Source organism: Narcine bancroftii, chromosome 6 (genome assembly GCF_036971445.1).
Source record: "Narcine bancroftii isolate sNarBan1 chromosome 6, sNarBan1.hap1, whole genome shotgun sequence".
Classification (NCBI taxonomy): domain Eukaryota; kingdom Metazoa; phylum Chordata; class Chondrichthyes; order Torpediniformes; family Narcinidae; genus Narcine; species Narcine bancroftii.
This window is the reverse complement of record NC_091474.1, coordinates 231,498,259-231,522,256: the sequence shown is the minus strand read 5'-3', so window position 1 is coordinate 231,522,256 and position 23,998 is coordinate 231,498,259. Positions and strand designations below refer to the sequence as shown.

The 23,998-nt window shown below is 43.2% G+C and overlaps 1 protein-coding gene across 11 annotated transcripts in view; it reads right to left on the bottom strand.

The window, feature by feature from the left end:
• acoxl (acyl-CoA oxidase-like) overlaps nucleotides 1-23,998 on the bottom strand; it is a 434,711-nt gene that overhangs the window by 38,321 nt on the left and 372,392 nt on the right. For 3 of the 11 annotated variants that reach the window (XM_069887663.1, XM_069887664.1, XM_069887661.1), the window contains 3 exons: nucleotides 17,555-17,656; nucleotides 8,664-8,757; nucleotides 6,728-6,828 (listed from right to left, as the gene is read on the bottom strand). In XM_069887663.1, the coding sequence (XP_069743764.1) occupies nucleotides 6,728-6,828; nucleotides 8,664-8,757; nucleotides 17,555-17,656 (297 nt within the window). Of the gene's footprint in view, nucleotides 1-6,727; nucleotides 6,829-7,690; nucleotides 7,801-8,663; nucleotides 8,758-10,364; nucleotides 10,626-14,734; nucleotides 14,839-17,554; nucleotides 17,657-23,998 lie in introns of those variants that run through there. The other 8 variants (XM_069887670.1, XM_069887672.1, XM_069887665.1 and 5 more) reach the window with 6 other exon arrangements.

Below are 23,998 nucleotides of genomic sequence, written 5' to 3'. Positions count from 1 at the left end.
CTGAACGTGCAGCCACTGTAAGTGGGTGCCTGGAGGCGGGCTGGTGACTCCATCAGCCAGTGAACCAATTCCCCTCTGCTTGACAGCCCCCTTCCACCCCACTACCTGACAGCCCCCGCCCCACTGGGGAGGGGAGGTCACCAGGGGCCATCGGGGAAGGGGCAGCTGGCGGGGCAGGAGCAGCTGGCGCGGCAAGGGTGGCTGGCGGGGAACGCAGGGGCAGGGCGGCTGTCAGGGGACGTTGGGGGAGGTGGTTAGTGCGGGCTGTCATAGCCCAGCTGGCCGCTCCTGCACCAGGGCCACTCGCTGCAGCTCAAAACATGGCAGGACAATGGTGGCCTTCCCTACCCATAATCTCCCATTCAGCTGGAACTGTTGTGGGAAAGACAGAGCAGTTCCACCTGCGTGGGGGATTATGGGTAGGGAAGACGGCCATTGCTATGCTGCATATTTATGACAGGCGGCTCTGCGGCACCAGTCACTGTGCCTTATTCAGATTTAGAGGCACTACAAAGCGCCTCTGGATATAAAGGCCCTTTCAGGTGGACCAGTTAACGCTGCACCTGAAAGGTGAGTCCACAAGTTAAGATCTGCTCCTGCCACCGGGCTCAAGGCAGAGGGTCCACCTGAAAGGGCCCACCCAACATCTTCAGGGCTAAGATCCTGAAACCCTCTGACATACAAGTCCAGGTGCCTCAGCCTGCAAAACAAGTGCCTGTGGGCTATTTTAATGCAAAGAGATTCACAAGTTTCTTTTTTTAAAAAACATGTTGTTGGAAACATTTTCTGCAGCTCTGTACCAAAGTCATTGGCTGTTCAATCACAAGCTGTCAAAAAGTGATGACAATCAAGTGTGGAGCAGTTCTGGAATCCAAAATACAGAAATAAACTTGTATTTATGTCATGCTATCTCAACGTACTTCCCACTCATGGTCACTTCAGCCTTTGACAGAAACACTGTAATTTTCACAAAGCAATACTTTACAAACTGTCAGGAGATAACTATTTTTTAAAAATAATTTAAAATCAAATCAAATCATTATTTTAAGGAGGGTTAGGATTGATTTGGTGCCAGCGATCGGGACCAGGGATCGAATCCCGCGATGTCTGTAAGGAGTTAGTTCGTTCTCCCTGTGTCTGCATGAGTTTTCCCCGGGGACTCTGGTTTCCTCCCACCATTCGAAACATACCGGGGGTGAGGATTAATCGGGTGTAAATCGGGCGGCACGGACTCATACCGTGCTATACGTCTAAATTAAAAAGTGAAAATAAATGTGAACAGATGCCTTGGGCAAGCACTTTATAAATGGTCTCATGAGGTTTTTTTTAAAATCAACCTGAACGATTTTTTAAAATTTTCCCTGGAATATGGTTAAGACAGAGAAAACTGAGGAGTTGCAATTTGGAAGGTCTTACGTGGATAAGAACTACGCAGTGAACGGTAAAGATCTGGGGAGTGTTGAAGAGCAAAGAGATCCAGAAGTATCAGTACCTAACACCTTGAAACTAGCGACACAGGTAGATAGGGTGGTTAAAAAAGCTTTTGGCGCATTGGCCTTCAGAGTACTGAGTACAGAAGTTGGGATGTCATGCTGCAGCTGTTTAGGGGGCTGGTGTGACAGAGTATTTGGAAGTGATTTGGAAGGAATTGTTAGAGCAGTTTGCACACACAGATTTCAAAACAGAATATTTGCAGGATTTTTGCAGAATGCTTTTTGCAGGGGCAACAAAGTATAGACAGCAGCTTGCCTGGGAATATGTGATCTTTGCAGGGAGGGAGAACTGTTTGGTTCTCAGAGAGGGAGGGTGTGAAACAGAGAGAGGGGTCACAGAAATTATTTTCAGAAGGACAAAGCTGGCAAACTTTGAAAGGCTGCCTGGTTGAAGGTGAAGACTGGCGGTGTGAAAGGTGACCTGAAAGAAAGAGGATCACCTGGAGAACCCTGGAGGGAGCAAGTTTCGTCAGCAAGACTGATTGGAAAAGAATCAGTGTCTGGAAAAGGAATCTCTCTCTGAAAACCAGCTAGAACCCTCCTGAGTGGTAACCATTTGTCTGTTAAGCACCAAAGACTGGTGAACTTTGTTAATGCTAACTTCTGTGCACAGAACAAGAATTGCCTGCAAGCAGTGAGATCGGACTGTGATTTAAAGAACTTTTCTAATTGTAAATATACATTACACACACCTGTGCTTAGTATTAGAGGGGGGATTGAGTAGTTAGGTAGGTTAGTTAATTAGGTTAAGTAATAAGTTAAAGTCTAATTCGGTTTTCTTGTTCAATTATAATTAAAAACTACTTTTGTTTAAGTTACCCTGTGTTGTGGTGCATATCTATTGATGCTGGTTTTTGGGGTCCTCTGGACTCCGTAACAACTGGAGAAGCCAGATTTGGAGTCTTGTGTTTATTTTTCGTAACTGTCACAGGAAAGATGTTGTCATGTTGGAGGGGGCGCAGAGATTTATCAGGATGCTGCTAGGACTCAGTGGGGGGGGGTGAGCTATGGGGAGAGGCTGGAGCTTGGAGCGCAGGAGGATAAGGGCTGATCTCAATGAGGTGAACAAGATCATGAGAGGAAAAGATTGGGTGAATGCAGTCATTTTCCCAGAGGAGGGGAATCAGTCACCAGAGGACATAGATTCAAGAGCTGTTCTGGAATCCAAAATACAGAAATAAACTTGTATTTATGTCACGCTATCTCAACGTACTCATGGTCACTTCAGCCTTTGACAGAATCACTGCAATTCGCACAAAGCAATACTTCACAAACAGTAAGGAGATAACTTATTTTTAAAAAATAATTTAAAATAAAATCAAATCATTATTTTAAGGAGGGTTTGGACTGATTGTGGGATTGATTTGGGTGGCACGGTTGGTGTAGCTATTAGCGCAACGCCTTTACAGCGCCAGCGATCGGAACTGAGATCTGAACCCTGTGCTGTCTGTAAAGAGTTTGTATGCTCTCCCTGTGTCTGCGTGGGGTTTCCACTGGGAGGCTCTTGTTTTCCTCCCGCCGTTCAAAAAGTACCAGGGGTTGTAGGTTAATTGGGTGTAAATTGGGTAGCACGGACTCGTGGGTCAAAATGGCGCTGTATGTCTAAATTTAAAAAAAATAATGAGGAGATTTAACGGGAACCTGTGCAGTAATTTTTTTTTACACAGAGGGTGGTGGGTGTGTGGAATGGGCCTGATGGAGGAGGTTGTTAAGGCAGGAACTATTGCACTGTTGAAGGAAAAATTGGATGGATACATGGATACATTAGAAGGTTAAAGGGCCAAATGCAGGCAGGTAAGACATTTTGAGCTGAAGGTTCTGTTTTCACGCTGTTCAAGTGGCCAATGACAGCATCAATGAATAGGAAAGGTTTGCCTCTGCATGACGTGACAGATTATATTTTATATTGTATATAGATATGTTTTAAAGTAGATAAATTGTGGCAGGTTTTTTTTAGTGTAGCTCACATACAAACACTTCAAAACAGATCTCATTTAAAATGCCAGAGCTCTGCTCAAATCAGACAGTCCAGACTTCGGGTGCTTTTGGAAAAATTTTGAAGGATGCCTATAAGGACTTCACGAGTAGGTGTTAATTGGACATGCTGTGGAGTCATGGATTATTGTTTTCGAAAGCAACAGATGAACGAACTCAGTAGATTAGGTCCAGTATCGCAGTCTGTCTGAGTGCAGTTGGCTGTTCTAAGAGGGTCATGTGGTTTTCTCTGAGGGTGAGAGAGAGAGAGAGAGAGAGAGAGAGAGAGAGAGTTCAGATCTACAGTTCAGCAGCAGCTGGGACTGGAACAGGACAAGCTGGCAAGCTTGTGGAAAAACCCCATTTTGAAGATGGGTTGTGAGTTCTTAGTTCAGCCTGGTCAAAGCCTTGTGGTCCATACAAGAGGAGATGTCTGGCTGTATAATGTTTCACTTGAAAACAGAGAATAAAAATTGAACTCTATGATGACCTGAAAGAAAAAGGTTATCAGCTGGAAAACCCTGATGGGGCAAATTTCTTCGGCAAGAAAATGAAGTGGCTGATTGGAAGGAATCAGTTGTGGGTGTCCAATGTGCAACAAATCTCTCTCTGGAAACCAACACGAACCTCTCTGAGCGATAACCATTTACCTTTCAAGCCTGGTGAAATTTATAAATGTTAAATATAAGAATTGCCTGATACCAGAGAACTTGGAGGAATGGGAAGTGAGATTGGACTGTGAATCAATGAACTTTTCTGAACTTATATACACATTACATACATGTGTGCTTAAAATTAGAAGGGGGTTAAGTTATGTTAATAGTAATAAGATAAATTTTAATCCTGTTTTCATGTTTAAAGATAATTAAAAGCAATTTTTGTTTAAGTAACCATTTGACTTGATGAATTTCTGTTGCTGCTGGGTTTTGGAGTCCTCTGGGCCCTGGAGTCCTCTGGGCCCAGAACATTGGGGGCCTCATGTTTCCGGATTGAAAAGTGGAGTTTTTGGATCTTAAACTTTTGGAGTTTTTGTGTTTTATGAGTTAATTGGTTTTTCCAAGCTAACTTAAAGCTTGCGTGCGTTGAAAACAGCACCAATGGATGTTAGTAATTTTTTTTTGTCACAACCATCACCTGCGGAGCAGCAGAGCAAGAAAAAGAGGAACTGATGGTCATTGCTAAAGCATTAAAGCTGACTGAAGTCAAACATTGGATGAGGAAAATACAAATACAGAGGATTATAGAGAAATATTATATAGGTGAGGGAAAATTTGTTGAGACTTAGATAATTTTCCGGAAGATAAAACTGTTGAATTGCAATTGGAATTGGAGAAATTGAGGATGTTGAAAGAAAGAGAGAAACGGAACTTTGAGTTGATGAAACAATCAAATGAGGCAGATGAAGCTGAAAAACGAAGAGAGGAAACTGAAAAACGGCAGAAATATGAGTTAGAAAAATGGAGGGAGGATGATGAAAAGCAAAGAAAATATGACTTGGAGCAGATTGAAAGGGACAGATGGTTTCAATTAGAGAGGTTAAAAAATGAGATGGAGAGAAGTAAGAGGTTTGAGGCTCTAACTCCTGGGGAGAAGATTTTGCCGAGTAGAGAGGTAAATCTAGTGCGTCCTTTTGATGAGGGAGATTAGAAACCTATTTTCAGCTTTTTGAAAAAGTTGCTGAGAGCTCAAGATGGCCAAAAGAAAAATGGCCACTTATGCTCCAAAGTGTATCGAAGAGAAAAGCACAAATTGCATCCTCTAGCTTGACTGCAGAGCAAGTGGCAAATTATGATACTGTTAAACAAGCAGCATTGAGTTGGTTCCAGAAGCATATAGACAAAAATTTAGGAGTTTGGTGAAAATATGGAACCAATCTTATATGGATTTTGCTCTGGAAAAATCCGTATATTTTGACGGTTGGTGCGCCTCAAAAGTAATAAATTAATGGTTTTGACAGATTGAGAGAATTGATATTAATTGAGAAAATTAAAAGATGCGTTCCAAATGAGATTAAATTATACCTGGATGAGGGAGACTTGGGGACATGGCAGCAAATGGCAAGGTTAGCGAATGAATATGCCCTGATTCACAAAAACAAATTTCAGTATAGTATTCGTTTTCAGAAAGTTAATGTGGAACAGATTAGTAAACCTGTTCAGAAGATTAATGTGGAACAGACTAGTAAACCTAAAATTAAGTCTGGGGTGAATGTTTAGAGAAAAGATGAAGGTAATTCCTGGATTTGTATGTCATTTTTGTAAAAAGCCTGCCACAATTTATCTCCTTTAATACCTATCTATATATAATATAAAATATAACATAATATGTCACAATCGCACCATTCACACTCAGGCATCTCAAAACTACAATAAATAAAGTATTCTCTTTTGGAAATGTGATCACCTTTATAATTTAGGAATGCCATCATCAGTCATTTTGATACTAGAGTAGAGATCTAAGAGAGTAAAATTATTGTAATCCACATAAGAAGAGGATAGTAAAATGTCACTACACTACAATGCCATCTTTTGTCAGACGGGAGATAGATGAATGAAGACAAAAACTTTCCAATTCAAGGACAATTTCTCCACTGCTATCAGATTCCTGAATGGGCATCTCATTAATAAAAGATGTTGCCTTTGCACCTGCTTCTTAACTCTACTTTTCTCTATACCCCGCATTTTTTGACTGATTGTGGCACTACTCCCTCCATTGTTTATTTATTTGTTGAATCTATGAGTTGGCTTTCCTGGATAGCACGGAAAACAAAGCTGTACCTCAGTATGCATGGCAATAAAATGATTATATTCAAATTAGGTCATTGGCTTTGAACATGAAGTCCAACATTGTGATAAATCTACTACAATTGCTCATCCCATATTGTGCAGGTGTCGTTTCTATGGGTCATTTCACCAGATTTAGAACACTTACTCACAGTGGAGTAAAAACATTGTGCCAGAGACTCTGGCCAGATTCTCCCCTCTTGCATTTCCTAGTGATGAACTGGATATTACTCACACCAAAGGCCAATGAATTGGTTTAAGTAATTTTGATTGCAAAAGTATATTCCGGAATATGAAGGAGAACTTTCCTTCAAAATAATGGGCTTTCTTATGTCTACGTCTTCAGGTCTCATCCTGAAGATGTGCATCTCTGGATAGCCCAGTGGCGCAGCTGGCAGAGTTGCTGCCTTACCTCGAACACTGCAGCACAGTAAGGTCCTTCAGCCCACGATTTGATATGTTTACAGCTCCACTGACCTGGGTTTGATCCTGACCTTCGGTGCTGTTTTTTTTATTTCCCCTCTGAGTGTGTAGGTTTCCCCGGGAGCTCCCGTTTCCTCTCGCGTTCCAAAGTTGCCCTTTGTAATGTGGGAGGAAAAGATTGGTGGGTTAATCGAATGCTGTGGGCTGTCTATGCTGTGCAGCAGTGGTCGAATCCAGAAGCATTAATGGAAGTGTGGGAAGGACACAATGGCATTTGCGTAAAGTGATAGACTTGTTGGGTCCAATGGCCTGTTTTCATGCTGTATTACTCTCTGGCTCTAAACATGTAGCACTCCTTCAGTTTCACAAAGATCGCATCGAAATTTGTTTCAGTACCGTGTTCTATTTGCCCATGACTACAGTGCGGACAAAGAACCTGCCTTTTATGACCTCATGGCATCCCAAAGGAGTTTCCAGCTCATGATGTGTGGTCATTGTTATGGTCAAAGAAAGACAACCTCGGCTCTGTCCGCCACAATAACAGGGATCTCCCTGTGGCCAACCATTTTAATTCCCTGTCCCATTCTCTTGCTGAAGTGCCTCTTACGGTTTCATGCATTGTCAGACCTGAGACCGCCCACGAATTGTGGAAAAAAAAGCGATTTGTAAAGACAAGCTTCCTCCGATTTTAAATCGTTTCACTTAAAAGACCCAAAGGAGGATTGGCTGGTCCAATCTGCTCCACGTTCCCTCTGCCTAGGGGGGTAGTGTCAGAGGAGGAGTGAAGTAACTCCATCTCCTCCATAAAACGATTGACGCTGAATGCGGTGCTCAAGGGGAGGGCTGATGACGTCGCGATGACGCCGTCAGCCCGTGACCTAGGAGCATGACTTTTAAAGAACCCCTCTGCTTAAAAAAGGCAATTACATTGCGCAGGAGATGGGCCTAAGTCCTAAGACTGCTTGTGCAGATATCCATCAGCGCTCCTACCTGCTCTTCAGTCGCCATTTTGAGTACAGGCCGCTTTCCCTTCCTGGAGTGTATGTTTTACGTCACAGTGGCGGGCTGCACTACTGCACTAGTCGCCCTGCCTCTTTCAGCTTCGAAAGCCGGTTTGCAAATCACCCCTGCGTAAAAGCATCGTGTGATTTGCATTTTTGGTTGTCAGCATAAAAGGACAATTCGATTTTTTTTTAGACTTGAGCAGGTGATTATACGAGTTTTGAGCTTAAAAACCCCTATATTCTGTCTGGGCATCTTCCAATAGGATGGCATTAACATCAACTTCTCCAATTGCATTAGCTTCCCCCCCCCCCCCAATCTTTCTCTATAGCCCCTTTCACGCTTGCCAGTCATCCCAGGAATTGAACTCCGATCAGCCTTTAAAGTGGCAAGTGTGAAAGCAAAATCTGCTCAACGATGGCGTCAGATGACGTTAATCTCATGCCATGGATTGCCGGCCTCAACCCCCAGTATAATCCCTGGTGTCTGCAGACGCCGGCGTTGAGATCAGGCAAGTTTGAAAAGGGCACTTACATTGCAGGCATTTCCTATTAAAGGCAGAACAGACCAAACGCCGGGGATAAACCCTTGCAAGTACGAAAGTGTTCAGTGTCCCAGCTAGGGGTGGTCTAGTGTGAAAGGCCAAACCCCCATTCCTATCCCGGGACATTAAACGGCTGATTTACTTGGATGCAAGTTTGAAAGGGGCTACAGTCTCCTTCCGTCTAGCTCTGCCTCTCTACCTCTCTTACCTTTTCCCTCAGTCTCCTTTCTCCCAGCTCTGCTTCCAGAGTCAAAAACATCCCACCCTTCCCCAGTCAATTCTCACCTTTCCTCTCTCCTGCGTCCCAACCATTTCCCATGAACACCTTGTCTGTTGGGGACTGTACTCCTCCCCCTGCCCATTCTTTTAATTCAGGCCTGCCTGCTTTTTGCTCATGCCTTTGAGGAAGGGCTCAGGCCCAAGACGCCGGTCATATAGCTTTACCTCCTATGGACACGACGAGTCCGGGTGAGCTCCTCCAGCGTTTCTGGATTTTTACTAGAAAGAAGTCACGGAACTCCTCTGGCACTGCCATCAGCTGGAAGAGTTGGAACCAAACCAGTGAAAATGGAGTCCTTTACTCTGCAACACCATCTGAATTATAAATGGGTCGGGGATTTCATTCTCAGATAAATACTTCCCACTTGCTATCACTTTCAATTTTTATGTCTTGTTAATTCATGCTGTGTGAAGATTAATCAGCAAATTGCTAATCCTTTTATAACTCTGTAACATGCTAATGTGTCTTGCTCCCCCACCCCTTCCATCCCTTTCATCCTGCCCCCAGTTCTTACCTTCCAGGACACACAAACAGACCCTTCCCGACTGTCTGGAATATATGTATATCCTGTTTGGTATGTAGACAGTTTTAATTTGTGATATCTACATTTCAACCTAAAATCTCAACCCGACATGATCTATGCCATTTGAGGTTTAGCAGGTCAGGTTTCAGAAATGTCATGGGTTTCAAAATCATTAAATCTGTATGAACGTGTGCAGATTTCTGCTGCATGGGATTCTGAGCCATCATGACCAGAAGAGGTTATCTACCTCAAACTACTGCAGAGCACTGAGCACAAAATATTTACATTGTACAACTTCTAACCTTTAAACTCTGGCACAAAGCTGGCCAGTGAGCAAATATTTATTAGCTTCAAGGAGGCTTGTCTGTAAAATGAAGGAACAAAGTGCAAATCAAAGAGTGATACATCTATGTATTAAAACATTGTCTGTGACCTAATAAGCAATGTGTCCTGCTTCATACACACCAGATGTGCAATCATTCAGAGTCTTAGAGCACAGAACAGGGCACTTGGCCACCACATCTATGCCAACCAATTTGTGTAGCGGTTTGCACGACATTAGTACAGTGCCAGTGACCCAGGTTCTAATCTGGTGCTGTCTGTAAGGAGTTTGTATGCTCTCCCTGTGTCTGCGTTGGTTTCCTCTGGGTGCTCCGGTTTCCTCCCACTATTCAAAACGTACTGGGGTTTTCGGTTAATGGGTAGCACTGGGGCTCGTGGGATGGAAGGGCCTGTTACCGTGCTGTAGGACAAAATTTTCTTGGTCGTACTTTGCTCGTAGCAATTGTTTGAATAAAGTTGGGTGAAACAGCAGTGGTGTCGACCAGGACTTGGTTGATGCCGCTCGATGTTGAGGTGACTCTCTTAAAGTGTCTCCTTATCCTTGCTATCCTTATCCTTAGTAAGAGTCACCCCAATCAGAAGCTTATCTGTAAACGTGGGAGATGGGGAGATGGGGTTATTTATCTATAATGTTATTGTTTGTTTTTCAGGTGGTTCTGGAGAGGGGGAGGAATCTGCAGATGCAGAAATGGTCAAATGTTTTCAAAGAATGCAACTGAAAATAAAGTAAAATGCGTAACTGTTTATATATATTTATGCAAGTGAAGTTTGTTCAGTCTAAGTACAGTATTTTTGTCTTTTAAATTGTTTATCTTTAACTAGCAGGATACCCGGCATTACCGGGAAATAAAACACTCAGTTGTTGACTGCATGGTTGAAACAAAATACCCAAAAAGCCTCATGGTAATTCTGCATAGATATATTTTTTCAAACACAATATTTATATTATTTGTAACAGAAGATGGTGCTGCCCTTCGGCTGATGGCCTTTGTTTACATTGCTTGTTCTTGCTTGTTCTTCCTCAGCAGACTCTTGTCGTTTGTTCATTGAGCGCCCAGCAACATCAGCACTGAGGCAGGCATGGCATTGTTCTCCAGTTTCCTGCTGCCTAGTCCTTGTTTGTCTGGAGGCCTGACCACTGAGGCAGGCATGGTGTTGCTGTTCTGTTTCCAGCTGCCTGCCCCTTGCTTGACTGGAGGCCTGAGGACTGAGACGAGTGTATCGCTGCTGTACTGTTTCCTGCTGCCTGCTCCTTGCATGTCTGGAAGCATCAACAGTGAGGAGAGACTGACGTTCCTTTGCTGTCTCTTGCCTTCTCCTTTGTCTCACTCTACGGCTTGTGAAGAGCTTCTCCCAATGTTGCTTCACTTTTTTGGGCCCATATTGAACTGGGTTTGGCTACTTATTTTTATTCTGAATGTACATTGATGCACAGCAACTGTAACTAATTGAAGTGTCACTGGTGCAAGTTCAATTTTGTTTTGAACGTTTGAACTTCATATGACCTTAAAGGTCATGACATTCAGCATCAAATGTTACCCCTACTTGGATATTTCTAGAGAGTTCCATATTGATTTGCATGGAGAACAGACAAACAGACATACATGCTCAAATATGGTGCATTAGTTTGGCATTGTAAGAGTCTCAAGCATTCTGGAACCTACCAATCCCCATGGGTGCCGGATATCAGGGGTTTTACTGTAAATTGATCCCATTTTCCAGCTCGTGATCTCTATGCCTTAGCAATTCAAGTTGCTCATTCAGAAAATTCTTAAATGTGCCCCCACCGCTCACTTGGGCAATGTGTTCTGGATTCTAATCAACCCTTGGGTTAAAAAAAATCTTCAGATCACCTATAAACGTCTTACCCCTTACTCTAAACTTATGATTTGTCACACCTCTGCTCCGGGGAAAAACAGCATTCTGCTATTTACCCCATCATAGTGGAGAACTGGAAGTGCACGGTAGTGTGTTATGAAGACTTAACTGCATCTGGAGCAAAAAAAAACAGAACACTGGGTTCGAGCAACATCTGTGGAAGAAAATGGTGTAAGTCACAGTTTCACGTCAAGCTCCTGCAGCAGAACTAAAAGAGAAGGATTGGCAGTAAAGAGCAGTATGAGGCAAAGGAAGGGAGGTGATTTTACCTTTGTGTTACTTCAGTGTATTTCAAGTCGAAACGTTTGTAAAACTGCATATATGACTACAACAGCATCAGATTTGTTTCCCAATAGATGCCAAATAAAGCCATAACATAGTTTCACTGACACGAGAATTCTACATGCATGAACCTTGAAGACTCCATCATCAGACCTTTCAATTGCAGCCATCTCGTGTCAAAAGAATTCACAGGGTCTGTGCAAGGAAATTCCTCTCGACCCCGAGGGACTGCCTACAAAGAGAGAGCCTGGTCTCATCGACACACGTGAATCATGGGTTTTAAAATGGTGTTTGAGAGCAAAAGCCCAGATTATGATTTCACCCCTCTCAAAGGGGTGGCGAAGGAAAGGAGAGGCGAGATATGTGAGCTTTAACAAGATTATGAGGTAAACCAAAGAAGCTCCTGTTTCATTGCCCCATAACCAGATCAAAACTATGTTTAATACTTCAAATAAAACAGATATTCTCTCAACAAAGACAGTCATCAACTGAGGGCTCTTCAAACCTTAGAAAGTTTGATTTTTTTTTCATTGCTTTGATATCAGACAATTTTAAAATAGTTGTACACCAGCTTTCAAGTGTATTTGAGGGCTCACTGAACATATGTATAGATACCCAGAGAAAAGATTTTTTGTCATAAAATATAATCCTTGTTAAAACACAAAAGTGCTGGAGGACCTCAGCAGGTCTCGCCATGTCCACAGGAGGTAAAGGTGTAACTGACCTTTCGGGCCTGAGCCCTTCATCAAGGTATGAGCAAAACGCAAGTAGGTCACAAGATCCAGGAGCAGAAGTCGGCCCATTGGCCCATCGAGTCCACTCTGCCATTCTTAATGAGCTGAACCACTCAGCCCCACTCTCCAGCTTTCTCCCCTAACTCTAGATGCCCTGACTAATTAAATACCTAAATGTCAATCTCTACCATAAATGCACCCAACGACCTCGCTTCCACAGCCGCCTGTGGCAACAAGCTCCAACAAGCAAACTGCAAACAGGTGGCTATAAATAGACTAGGGGGAGGGTGAAGGGAAGACAAAGCAGGTGGAGGAGCACAGACCAACAGGCAAAAGGATATAGAGGGAGGCAGGGGGTGGCTCTGTGAATGCAGAACTGGAGGAAAGGAGAGAGAAAGGGAAAGAGATTGGGGGGGGGGGATAACCACATAATCCCTGTTAACATTTCTCCCCGATGCCTTGGTGGTTCTGTTCCACAACTTCCAGTTGCATTACCCTGGGGTAAATTCAAAGAGGAGGAGGAAGACTTGGCATAATTTTATCACCCACTGTCGACAAATGTTCATCTTCACAGAGTAAGTGGTTTCTAGAAAAGAATTAAGAGCAAAGCACCTATTTCCTACTCTGTTAAACTACAAATAACAGAATAGCAAGGAATTCTATAGTGGTTGGGTCCACAGGATTTTTCTGGTCCATTGGAATTAGGGAATTTCTGAGTTAAGTAATGGCTATTTTAAACATTAAGCTAGTAATTCAGTTGCCTTAAGCTGATGGACAGAACATTGGCCTATTCAGAGCACAAATCAGATAATTAAACAAAAGTGAGGTTCACCAATCATTTCTTGATCTCATTCATCAAAATATATGTGTATTCAGAGGATAGGTTACTAATGCATACAAACGTACATGTGTGAGAGAGAGAGAGAGAGAGACACACACTGAGTGAGACATACATTTAGCCACAAGCATACAGACGTACACATACATCATTTTCAGAGATTTATTTTGGGAAATAGAAATAGAGAAGGTTCGATATTACTCAGAGATTATAACTGCGCAGTCACCGACCACAACCTGTTATCAAACTATGAACACTGCCTCTTTTCAACAGCATTTAATTTTAACAGTATTCTGGAATACTGCCCTAATGCGTTTGGAAGGTGAATGAACTTTGCAATGGTAAAAGCTTGGCACTGCTCCCTGACTGGCACTATCTGGTCTCGTTTGATCTGGAACTTTGTAATTGAGAGTCAGCATCGCTTGGATGTGGTGAGAATAGTCTGGGTTCCTATTCCACTGGGTAGAATTATGTCTGTAGGAAAGCATGACTGTGTGGATGTCAGATGAGAACATTATTGGATGGACAACTAGCACATTTCTGGTTGTAGCTGGGCAAGAGGTCTCCTCGAGTATGTCACCTCATTCAAAGTGGCTTCAAAGTATCACGCAAGAGCTGTGCTTATAACTGGCTAAAGGAAATCTTGCACTATAGGAAAACAACCATTGTGAAAAATAATAAACATCCTGTTGTAGCCATATGTCAGCATATTCACGAGCAGCTTCCTTCCAACAGCTATCAGGTTCTTGAACCTCCCTCTGTGACACTAATCACGGGCTGCTCCGACACTCGAAAAGGACTCTCTGCCCTACTGCAATGTCTTGCACTTTGATAACTTATATTTATTATCTCTTTTTATCTGAATGTGTACTGTTGCAGTTTTTAAAGTACCTGTTTGGCTGGCAGGAAATATTTCATTCCATATTCCATAACCTCATTATCAATTAGCAATTCAATTATCCATACAATTCTGGCTATCCATCCCATAGGATGATGAGCGTTCTTTTCAGTCAGTGTGTGGGGTTTTATATGAGGATACCCCAGAAGGGAAAACGTGTGTGTGAATGGATTTTAGGTGAGTAGGGGGTTGTACAGGTCCAGACCCACCCTCTCGACATCCTGTCCCGGATCGAGCGGCACGGCGAGGTCCAAGGCGGCTGGGGAAGGTTCTGTTGCAGTGAATAGCCAGACCAAGCTTCAATGCAAGGGATGCCCTTTCTGCCCTTCATGGCACGTGCCTTGCTAGAAGGCCGTTGACCCTATGAGAGGGTTCGTGCGCCAATACAAAAATTCCACAAAACAATGACATTTGATTCCTGTATTATTTACTAATTTTCTGCATTAACTAAAGTACTTTTCATTTGTCAATTCCATCAGTGCTGTGTTCACTGCCAGGAATATTAAATCCTTCTCCAAGTACATCATGATAATGAGCTTACATTGTACAATGTATATAACATTAAATTTTATTTACAGCTGAGTAGAAGTTGATTCCAGCCATTTAAAGCCATGCCGCACAATTTAACCCAAATGATCCCACAGCCCAGTATGTTTTTGGAGGGTGGGAGGAACGCACCCGGGGAAATCCCAGACAGACACAGGGAGAATGCACAAACTCCTTACAGACAGCACTGGATTCGAACTTGGGCTGTAGTCACACTGCACTAATCGCTACGCTAACTGTTACATAGGCCACGTCATTCTTGCTTGCTGCAGCCATACAGGAACTTGGGGGAAAAAAACTACAACAGGATACAAAATTGGATTAAAAAAGACAATAAATTCAAAAGGTGGATAATAAATATTCACAATTAACCCCAATGCGCAATAAAAAAGTGACTTTGCAATCATGCAAACGGTCCTTTGTGGTGTCAGGAGGAGTCCCAGTCAAAGAAGCCGAACCGGTTGAAGAAGCTGTTTTTACTACCACTGTTAACCAGTTCTATAAGCACCCTTTCACACTCCCAGGGGAGAGGGACGCCTATCCTCATTAATTGGTCCCAGGATACCCCCTGTCCCTTTCCCATTTGGACAATCGGCACGCAGTCTTCAGATGGCCCCGAGGATGATGCACTCTACCTAGGCAGTCCATCTCCAGGGTAATCTGACGGAGGTAGTCAGGGAGCCCAGTTAAACTTACCCAGGATGCGTCGACCGGCGGCCTGAACAGCAAAATGGCCAACCCGGTTACTCCTGTGATGTCAGCGCTTACGCGCTGGCATCAGAGGGGAAACCCAGCTAAAGTGTCTGTGGTGATTGGGGGGAGAGAAGGGTCACTGCTAGGGCCCGAGGTGGAGACATGGGGGGGAGGGGTGAGGGGTTGCTGCCGTGAGGGGGAGAGAACAGGGGTCACTGCTGTGGGGGAGAGAGGAGAGGGGTCACTGCTGCGGTGCGGAGGGAAGGAGAGGGGTCGGCTTCCACGGAGGCAGAGCGGTTGGGTGCTGCGGGAGCAGGGGTGTTGGCTGCCGCGGGGGAAGAGGGGTCAGCTGCCCTGGGTTGGGGGAGCGCAATTGACGGTGGAGGGAGACTGACTACTGGTGGGGGGGATGGGGGAGACTAGTTTGCGTGTTGTGTCACTTACCGCGTCATCGCGGGAGTGGGATCCCCCTTAAATTGCCGGGTTGGCGATTTACTGGGGCTACTGCCCCCTCAGCTTAGAAGGTGAGGAGGGCTACCCGGGTGCTGCAGCTTAAAAGCACCAAATGTGAAATGGGGCTCATGGGAGAATATTATTCATTGTCAGGTAGAAACAGCCTGTCATGAGTCTTTGTGACTGTCTGGTATAATATAAACTCAACTTTTATAATTTTCTGTGTTATCAACTCTGATTTTCTCTCTCTATAGATTCATTCTCATTTGCTGAATATTTCCAAACTTTATTTCAGATATACAAAATATCCTATATTCTGCTTCTCCCAATTACAGCATGTTTATTTTCTTCTCTAAAGCCCTAGTTCTTCTCCCTCTATTTGCACCCCTTCATGCAGGGCTCTGCTGTAATGAACAAGCATCCATCTTTGATGGCATCAAAGCAGTCGATGTCATTCAGAAAACCTCAATCCCCACCCTATCTCCATGGATGCAAAGGCTCAACCCAAAACATTGACTCTCTTCCCCTCCGCAGATGCTGCCTGGCCTGCAAAGTTTCTCCACCAGTTCCAGTTCCCAGCACCTGCAGTTTCTTGAGACTACTACCTCCATGGGCTAATACATCACAGAAACCGGCCCGTTGAGTCCATGCTGACCTTTGAGCATCCATTTACACCACGGGTGGCCAACCTTTTAATTTTTGATTTCAACGTACACCATGGTAACAGACCATTTTGGCCCATGAGTCCTTGCCACCCAATTAACCTACACAACCGGTATGTACTCGTGGGCCAAAATGACTTGTTCTCATGCTGAATGCTGAAATTAAAAATTAAAAGGTTGCCTATCCCTGATTTACACCAATCTTACCCTTACTTCGTTTTGACTCCCATCAACACCTCTGGATTCTACCACTCATTTAAACAGGGAGACAATTTCCAGTAAATCCTATCACAGGGGTTCTCCATCTTTTTCTTTCCACTCACCTTCCTCTTTAAGTAATCCCTATGCCATCGGTGCTCTGTGATTAGTAAAGGATTGCTTAAGGTGGTATATGGGTGGAAAGAAAAAGGTTGAAAACCACATTTTTAATCGTACCTCATTATGTGCGTGGTTTCATAACTCCAAAGGAAATGGGTCAATGACAATTTTTCTCAAGCAAAATATTTCAGTAACAATTGGGTCTAGAAAAGTGATTCCCCACCTTCCCTTCCCACTCACATATCACCTTAAGCAATCCCTTAATAATGACAGAGCACTGACAGCAAAGGGATTACTTAGAGTGGTATGTGAGTGGAAAGAAAAAGGTTGAGAACCATTGCTTTAAAACCAGTATCTCATCATAATGCAATCAGATTTCAAAATGCCATTGACATTGGTTAACAAAGCTCCTTCCTGAGTTGTAAAGGTGTCTTGGCTACCAAATAAAAAATGAACAAAAACCCCACAAAGATTATAATAGAGCACAAACTGCTGGAGGAACTCAACAGGTCATGGGCGAAGGGGAAAATAATCGTTTCAGTTTGAGACCTTGCATCTCTGGTCTGAGAGAGTGGAGAGTATTGACTCAGGTCTCAAAACTAAAACATTAACAGTTCTACCCACTCCTAAATGCTGCTTGACCCCTCATGTTCTTCCTGCATGGTGATCACTGCTCCAGATTCCAGCATTTGCAGTCTCCCGTGTCTATAAATTACAGCAGATTGATCATCATCGTCTAATCAGCCAATTTCTGGGCTGAGTTAAATTTCCTTTGCTCAATATTTCTGCACATTTAAAATGCTTTGAAGTGTGTTGCTGGGCTTTCTGCCAAGAAGGACATGTTCTGCCGCCCCACCCTCCTCACCCTCCGCCCAAAATCAGGCTTACCTGGTTCCTTATCTTCACACTTGTTGCTGGCGTCAGGTATCTATGTTCTAGATACCACCCTCGTTCCTGGTAAAGGAGGCTAGTTCCATGTAAAAGGCAAAACTGAAAAAGAATAAATAAATAACAACATATCTGTCACTTGGTAACAGTCTTTTATGGTGCTGAGGTCATGTTATTTTTGGTAAATATTCCGAATGTGCAGGAAAGCATTAAGTATAGCAAGATGCTGTGTTGTTTTGCAGAACTCACCGAGTCTCCAACACACAAGTGGCCACGCCACTTTAGTCGAACTCTGCCTAAGAAGCAGATAAAGGAATCCAAACAATATTTTGTCTCCAGGCTTAATTGACCCTGATTTGAAGTTAATCCTGCATTACAGTGTACTGAAGCACCAAGATAGTTAGTAACAGGTAATGTGTTAAGCAAATCATGTCATTCTTTAACCCTCCCTGCTCTGCTGAACAGGGATACTCTTCCACATACCATGCAAATTTGAAAATATTTCAGTACATTTCAGATTTCCATCATCTACAGTATTTAAAACTTGATTTTTGCTGAATTTATTTGTCCCACGTTAGGGACTTTCTGGTTTACGTCACTTGTTTTACAAAACCAGGATGTTTCAAAACATTTTGGAGGTTTTAAAGAGTAGCACTGTTGTACTATGGGAATGGTGGCTGCCAATTTGGAAGTAAATGCTTTTCCTTTCATTTCAGATTTCCAGCAAATGCATCACACAGTTCCAGCACATCGATTCTTTGCTTCCCCCCTCTCTCCCGCTCTACAGTTTTCCCTTGTGCTGATTGCTACAGGATCATACTGCAATCTTCTCTGTTGCTCCACGAAATAGAGGAAGAGCAATCCCATACGTCGAAGAGAGCTTTATTCTGCTTAAAACCTTATCTCCTTTTCCGCAACATTTCTTCAGTCATGCCTTGATTTGCAACAAACTATGTTTCAGGCTGTCATGAAAAAATGTCGACCACTCATCCATCTCCCAACCCCACCAAGCTCTCAATGCTGGCTAATTTGGGAACGCTCATGTGTAAGTACATCAGAGGTCACTCAGAGAAAAGCATGAGTGAAAGAGAAGTGATGAGACACATTTCGTGCTCATGACTGATAGCCAGTGATTAATATTCCTTCCCCTGAACAATACAGCAAACTCGATTCAATTCTGATATAAAGTTTTATCTCTTGAACACCACTGAAATGACAACCTTTAAGAGACATTATAATCAAATTAGGACGCATTCAGTGAAGGGGAGGGCATTGCAGAGGAACAGAGGGATCTTGGAGTAATGGTTCAGCGTTCCTTAAAGGTGGATTCCCATGTGAAGAAGGCTTTTGGTATGCTGGCCTTTATAAATCATAGGATAGAATATAGGAGCTGGGGGGTGATGTTGAGATTGTTTAAGGCATCAGTGAGGCCAAGTTTGGAATATTGTGTGCAGTTCTGGTCTCCAAATTATAGGAAAGATATCAATAAGGTAGAGAGGGTGCAAAGAAGGTTTACTTATAATGCTGTCTGGATTACAGTATCTTGAATACGGAGAAAGATTGAGTAGACTGGAACTTTATTCATTGGAGCGTAGAAGGTTGAGAGGGGATTTGATAGAGGTATTTAAAATTATGAAGGGAATAGATAGAGTAGATGTGAATGGGTTCTTTCCCCTGAGGGTAGGGTAGATTGGAACAAGGCATCATGAGTTAAGGGTTAGGGGGCAAAACTTTAGGAGTAATATAAGAGGAAGCTTCTTCACTCAGAGAGTGGTGGCTGAGTGGAATGACCTTCCGGAAGAGGTAGTTGCAGCAGGGTCAATTCTGTCAGGTTAGATTAATACATGGATGTGAGGGGGTTGAAGGGTTATGGGCAAGGAAGTGGGTTGGTGGAACTAGTGGAGGTTCACGTAAATCGATGTGGACTAGAAGGGCCGATATGGCCTGTTTCTGTACTGTAAATTGTTATATGGTTACATAATCATAATCTTCAAAGGACATTTAGACATTGGAAAGGATTAGAGAGTGATGTGGACCAAACACAAACCAATGGGGTAGACAACTTCAGGTCATCATATTTATTGTCATCTGATTGTACAAATACAACCCTACAAAACAGCGTTCTCTGGTCCTCGGTGCAAAACACGCAGGCACAAAAATAGATATAACACACATACACCAACAATACATATGCAGGACAAGTATTCATATATACAAATAAATAAATAGATATTATTTCGTAAATATGAGAGCCTCGGGTGGTCAGTGTGAACAATTCCTTTGATCGTTCAGCATTCTCACTGCCTATGCGAAGAAGTTTTTCCTCAGCCAGGTGGTGCTGGCGCTGATACTCCTATATCTCTTTCCCGACGGGATCATATGAAAGATGCTGTGTGTGGAGTGGAAGGGGTCCTCAATGATTTTGCGTGCCTTCTTCAGACAACAATCCTGGTAGATCACATCGATGGAGAGGGGAGGGAGACTCCATTGATCCTCTCTGTCACTCTTCTGGTCCTATGGATTGACTACTGATCTATTTTTCTGTAGCAACCGTGTCCCTTTTTGATGCAACCAGTCAGGACACTCTCAATAGAGCTCCTGGAGAAATTCGACGTAAGGAGGGTCAATAGCCGAGCCCGCTTCATAGAACCATGGAACATTACAGCACAGAAACAGGCCCCTTAAGCCCTTATAGTCTGTGCCAAACCAGTTTTTTGCCATCCCACAGACCTGCACCCAATCCTCCATGTACGTGTCCAAATTTTTCGTAAATGTTAAAATTGAGCCCGCATTCACCACTTCAACTGGCAGCGTGTTCCACATTCTCACCACTCTCTGTGTGAAGAAGTTCCCTCTTTTTTAAATTTTTTTAAAAATTTTTCACACTATGAACCATACTAACCAAAATACACAAACATTTCCCTCTTGAATATACACAGTGTCATTTTCTCCCCTTTTTCCCCCTCCCTTCTCTCCCTCCTTCACCCCCTCCCCCACCCACTCATCGTTCAACCTATATGATACATTAAACCCATTAAACAATGTCATCACACAATGAAAATAAACAAGAAGAAGATCCCTCTCATGTTCCCTCTAAACTTTTCCCCTTTCACCCTTAGCCCATGTCTTCTGGTTTGTATCTCACCTACCTCAGTGGAAAAGGCCCATCTACAGTTTACTCTGTCTATCCCCCTCATAATTTTAAATACCTCTATTAAATCTCCCCTCATTCTTCTGCGCTCCAGGGAATAAAGTCCTAACCTGCTTAATCTTTCCCTGTAACCCAGTTCCTGACATCTGGGCAACATCCTAGTAAATTTTATCTGCACTCTTTCTACCTTATTGATATCTTTCTTGTAGATAGCTGATTGAAATTGCACACAATACTCCAAATTTGGCCTCACCCATGTCTTATACAACTTTAACATAACATCCCAACTCCTGAACTCAATACTTTGATTTATGAAGGTCAATATGCCAAAAGCTCTCTTTAAAATGCCATCTACCTTTCTCGCCACTTTTAAGGAATTATGTATCCATATTCCCAGATCCCTCTACCGTTGACCTCATATGTCCTTTCCTGGTCTGTTTCTTCCAAAATGCAACACCTCACACTTTTCTGCATTAAATTCCATCTGCCAATCTTAGTGTCATCTGCAAACTTGCTGATCAAATTTACCACCTTATCATCCAGATCATTGATATCGATGACAAACAGCCATGGTCTCAGCATTGATCCATGAAGCACCCCACTAGTCACAGGCCCCCAGTCTGAGAAACAATCATCCACCACTCTGGCTTGTTCTATCCCATTCAGTCTTCTCATGAAGTGCAGTCGCTGTTGCGCCTTCCTGACAAGTCAGGAGATGTGTGTCCAGGGTAGGTCACTAGTTAAGTGAACTGCAAGGAACTTGGTGCTCTCCACTGTACAGTGTTGTTGATGTGTTGTGGAGAGTGGTTGTTCCAGGTCCTCCTGAAGACCATGATCATCTCCTTCATCTTGTCCATGTGGAGACTCAGGTTGTTGTATCGTCTTTTGAGCTTTTCCACCTCTTCTCTGCATTGTGTCTTCTTCTTCTTCTTGCTGCTGAGGCACAAATACTGTTGTATCAACTGCAAACTTGATGACACTGCTTGAGCTGTATCTGGTGGTGCAGTTGTGGATGGGTGGCATGAACAGGAGTGGGCTGAGCACACAGCCCTGAGGTGTGGCAGTGCCTCTTGGTTGACATAGTCATCTTGGGCCCAATTGGCCTGTTTCCATGCTGTTAAACACTATGATTCTTAAAAACAGTAAGTGTGGAGAATTTTTTTTTAACTCATCGTGGTGAGTCATATAACCATGTCAATCTTCAGATCTGTCATTTGCCTGACAAATCTTTGGCATTTACTACAATTTGCAAATTGTCTCATCAGGTCAATGGCAGATGCCATCTTGCCAGCCCTCCACTCTGCATTAGACCACATTGGACCACAGGAAAACCTATGTCAAGCTGTTGTTCATTGGCCTCACTTTGCATTCAACACCATTAGGACAGTAAAACCGATGATCAAACTAAAAGATCTGCTCAACCCTCTGCAACAGGATCCTTGAATTTCTTGTCAGCAGACCCCAATCATGGTGGATTGGCACCATCCCCATCCCCCCTAGTCCCCCACTGACCATCAACACAGAGGCACCTCAGAGCTGTGAGCTTAGTCCCCTGTTTTATTCGGAATACACGCGTCATGACATAGTTATTTTTGGCTCCAAAGCAGTCTATAAATTTGCTGACATCAGCACTGTTGGTCGAATAACTGGAAATGAGTCACGGCACAGGACACATCTGGCTGGGTGGGGCCAGAACAAAATTCTTGTTCTCAACGTCATCACGGAGCTTGTTGTTGATATTAGGAAGGGGAGTCTGAGGCAGCACGCATCTAACTGCAATGATGCAACAGAAACAGAGATGGTTCTTGGGAGTCCACTCATCAGAGGACCTCTCCGGAAGCCAGCACATCGAGGCAGCCGTGAAAAAGGAACACCAACGCTTTTTATTTTCAAAATGATTTGGCAGGTCGTTGAATACTTTATCAAACTTCTACAGGTGTACTATGGAAAGTATACTCTGGTTGCAAGACAACCTGGTTTGGTAATATGAGTGCCCAGGAACGCAAAAGGCTTTAGAGCATAGAAAACATTGCCAAGTCCATCACAGGCTAAATGTCATATCCATTGTGAGGTCCTGCCTCAAGAAAGCAGCCAACATTTAAAGGACTCCCATCACCTTAGGCACAACCTCTTCTTTCTGCTAACTTTGAGCAGTAGGTACAGGAGCCTGAAGTCCAGCGCTTCTAAAATTCAAGAACAGTTTTTTTGACCGACGGCTATCAGGCTTTTCAGCCTCCCCTTACTCCCCTAACCATAAACTACTTCAACACATTAAAAACACCTGTCTGCACCATTGAAACACCATTTTTTTCTTGCACTGAATGTTACTGCGAATATTTATTATCTGTCTACTTTTCATATTGTTCATCTCTTTCCATACTCGGACGATAATTTAAGGCCAACTGATGCCCTAAGCATAGTTCAATAATGGTTCCCCCTCGACCCTTCCATTGTCTAACGGACAAGACATTAAGACTCAGTAAGTGCTCAATGTGAAATAATAGATTAAAAATTCAGTTTTATACCAAGCCAGACTGCACAACTGTATATCTATAACCTGTATATATATATATATATATATATATATATTTTTTTTTTTTTTCTATTTATTGTGGGGCCCTAGTTCAGCTGCACCATGGTAAATCTGGCACTGCAAAAAAACTCTGTGAGGACCCCTTCCCTTGGCACCCTAAGCACGTGCTTAATGGCTAATCCAAGCCTAGTAATTTAATATATAAAATTAGAGTTTTTTTCAAAAGTTTGACTGCAGCGAGTAAGAATTTCAGTGCATATGTACATTGTACTTGCGTGGATAACAATAAATTCATTGTCATTAGTTTAATTAATTGATTCCACAGTCCTTGTGGTGAAGGTCTCCCCACTGTTGCTATTTAGCATGTTTCAAGGTTTAAATCAACAAGATACTTTCAAGGTCACGAGAGTTTGCGTTTCAAGATGGTACATAGATGGTGGTCTTCCCCTGCCGCTGCACCTTTGGAATAAGGTGTTCAAGGGTGGTGTGGATAGTGTAGCAGTTAGCGCAACGTTATGACAGCATCAGTGACCCAGGTTTAGATCTGGCGCTGTCTGTAAGGGATTTGTACATTCTGTCCATGGGTTTTTCCCTGGATGCTCTGGTTTCCTCTCACGTTCCAAAGACCTATGGGGTTGATAGGTCACATGGGTGTAATTTGGGATGCGCAGGCTTGTGGGCCAGAAGGGCCTATCACCATGCTGTGTGTCTAAAATTATTACAACAAATGGCATTGGGAAGTTGTTGCCATCCTTTTTAA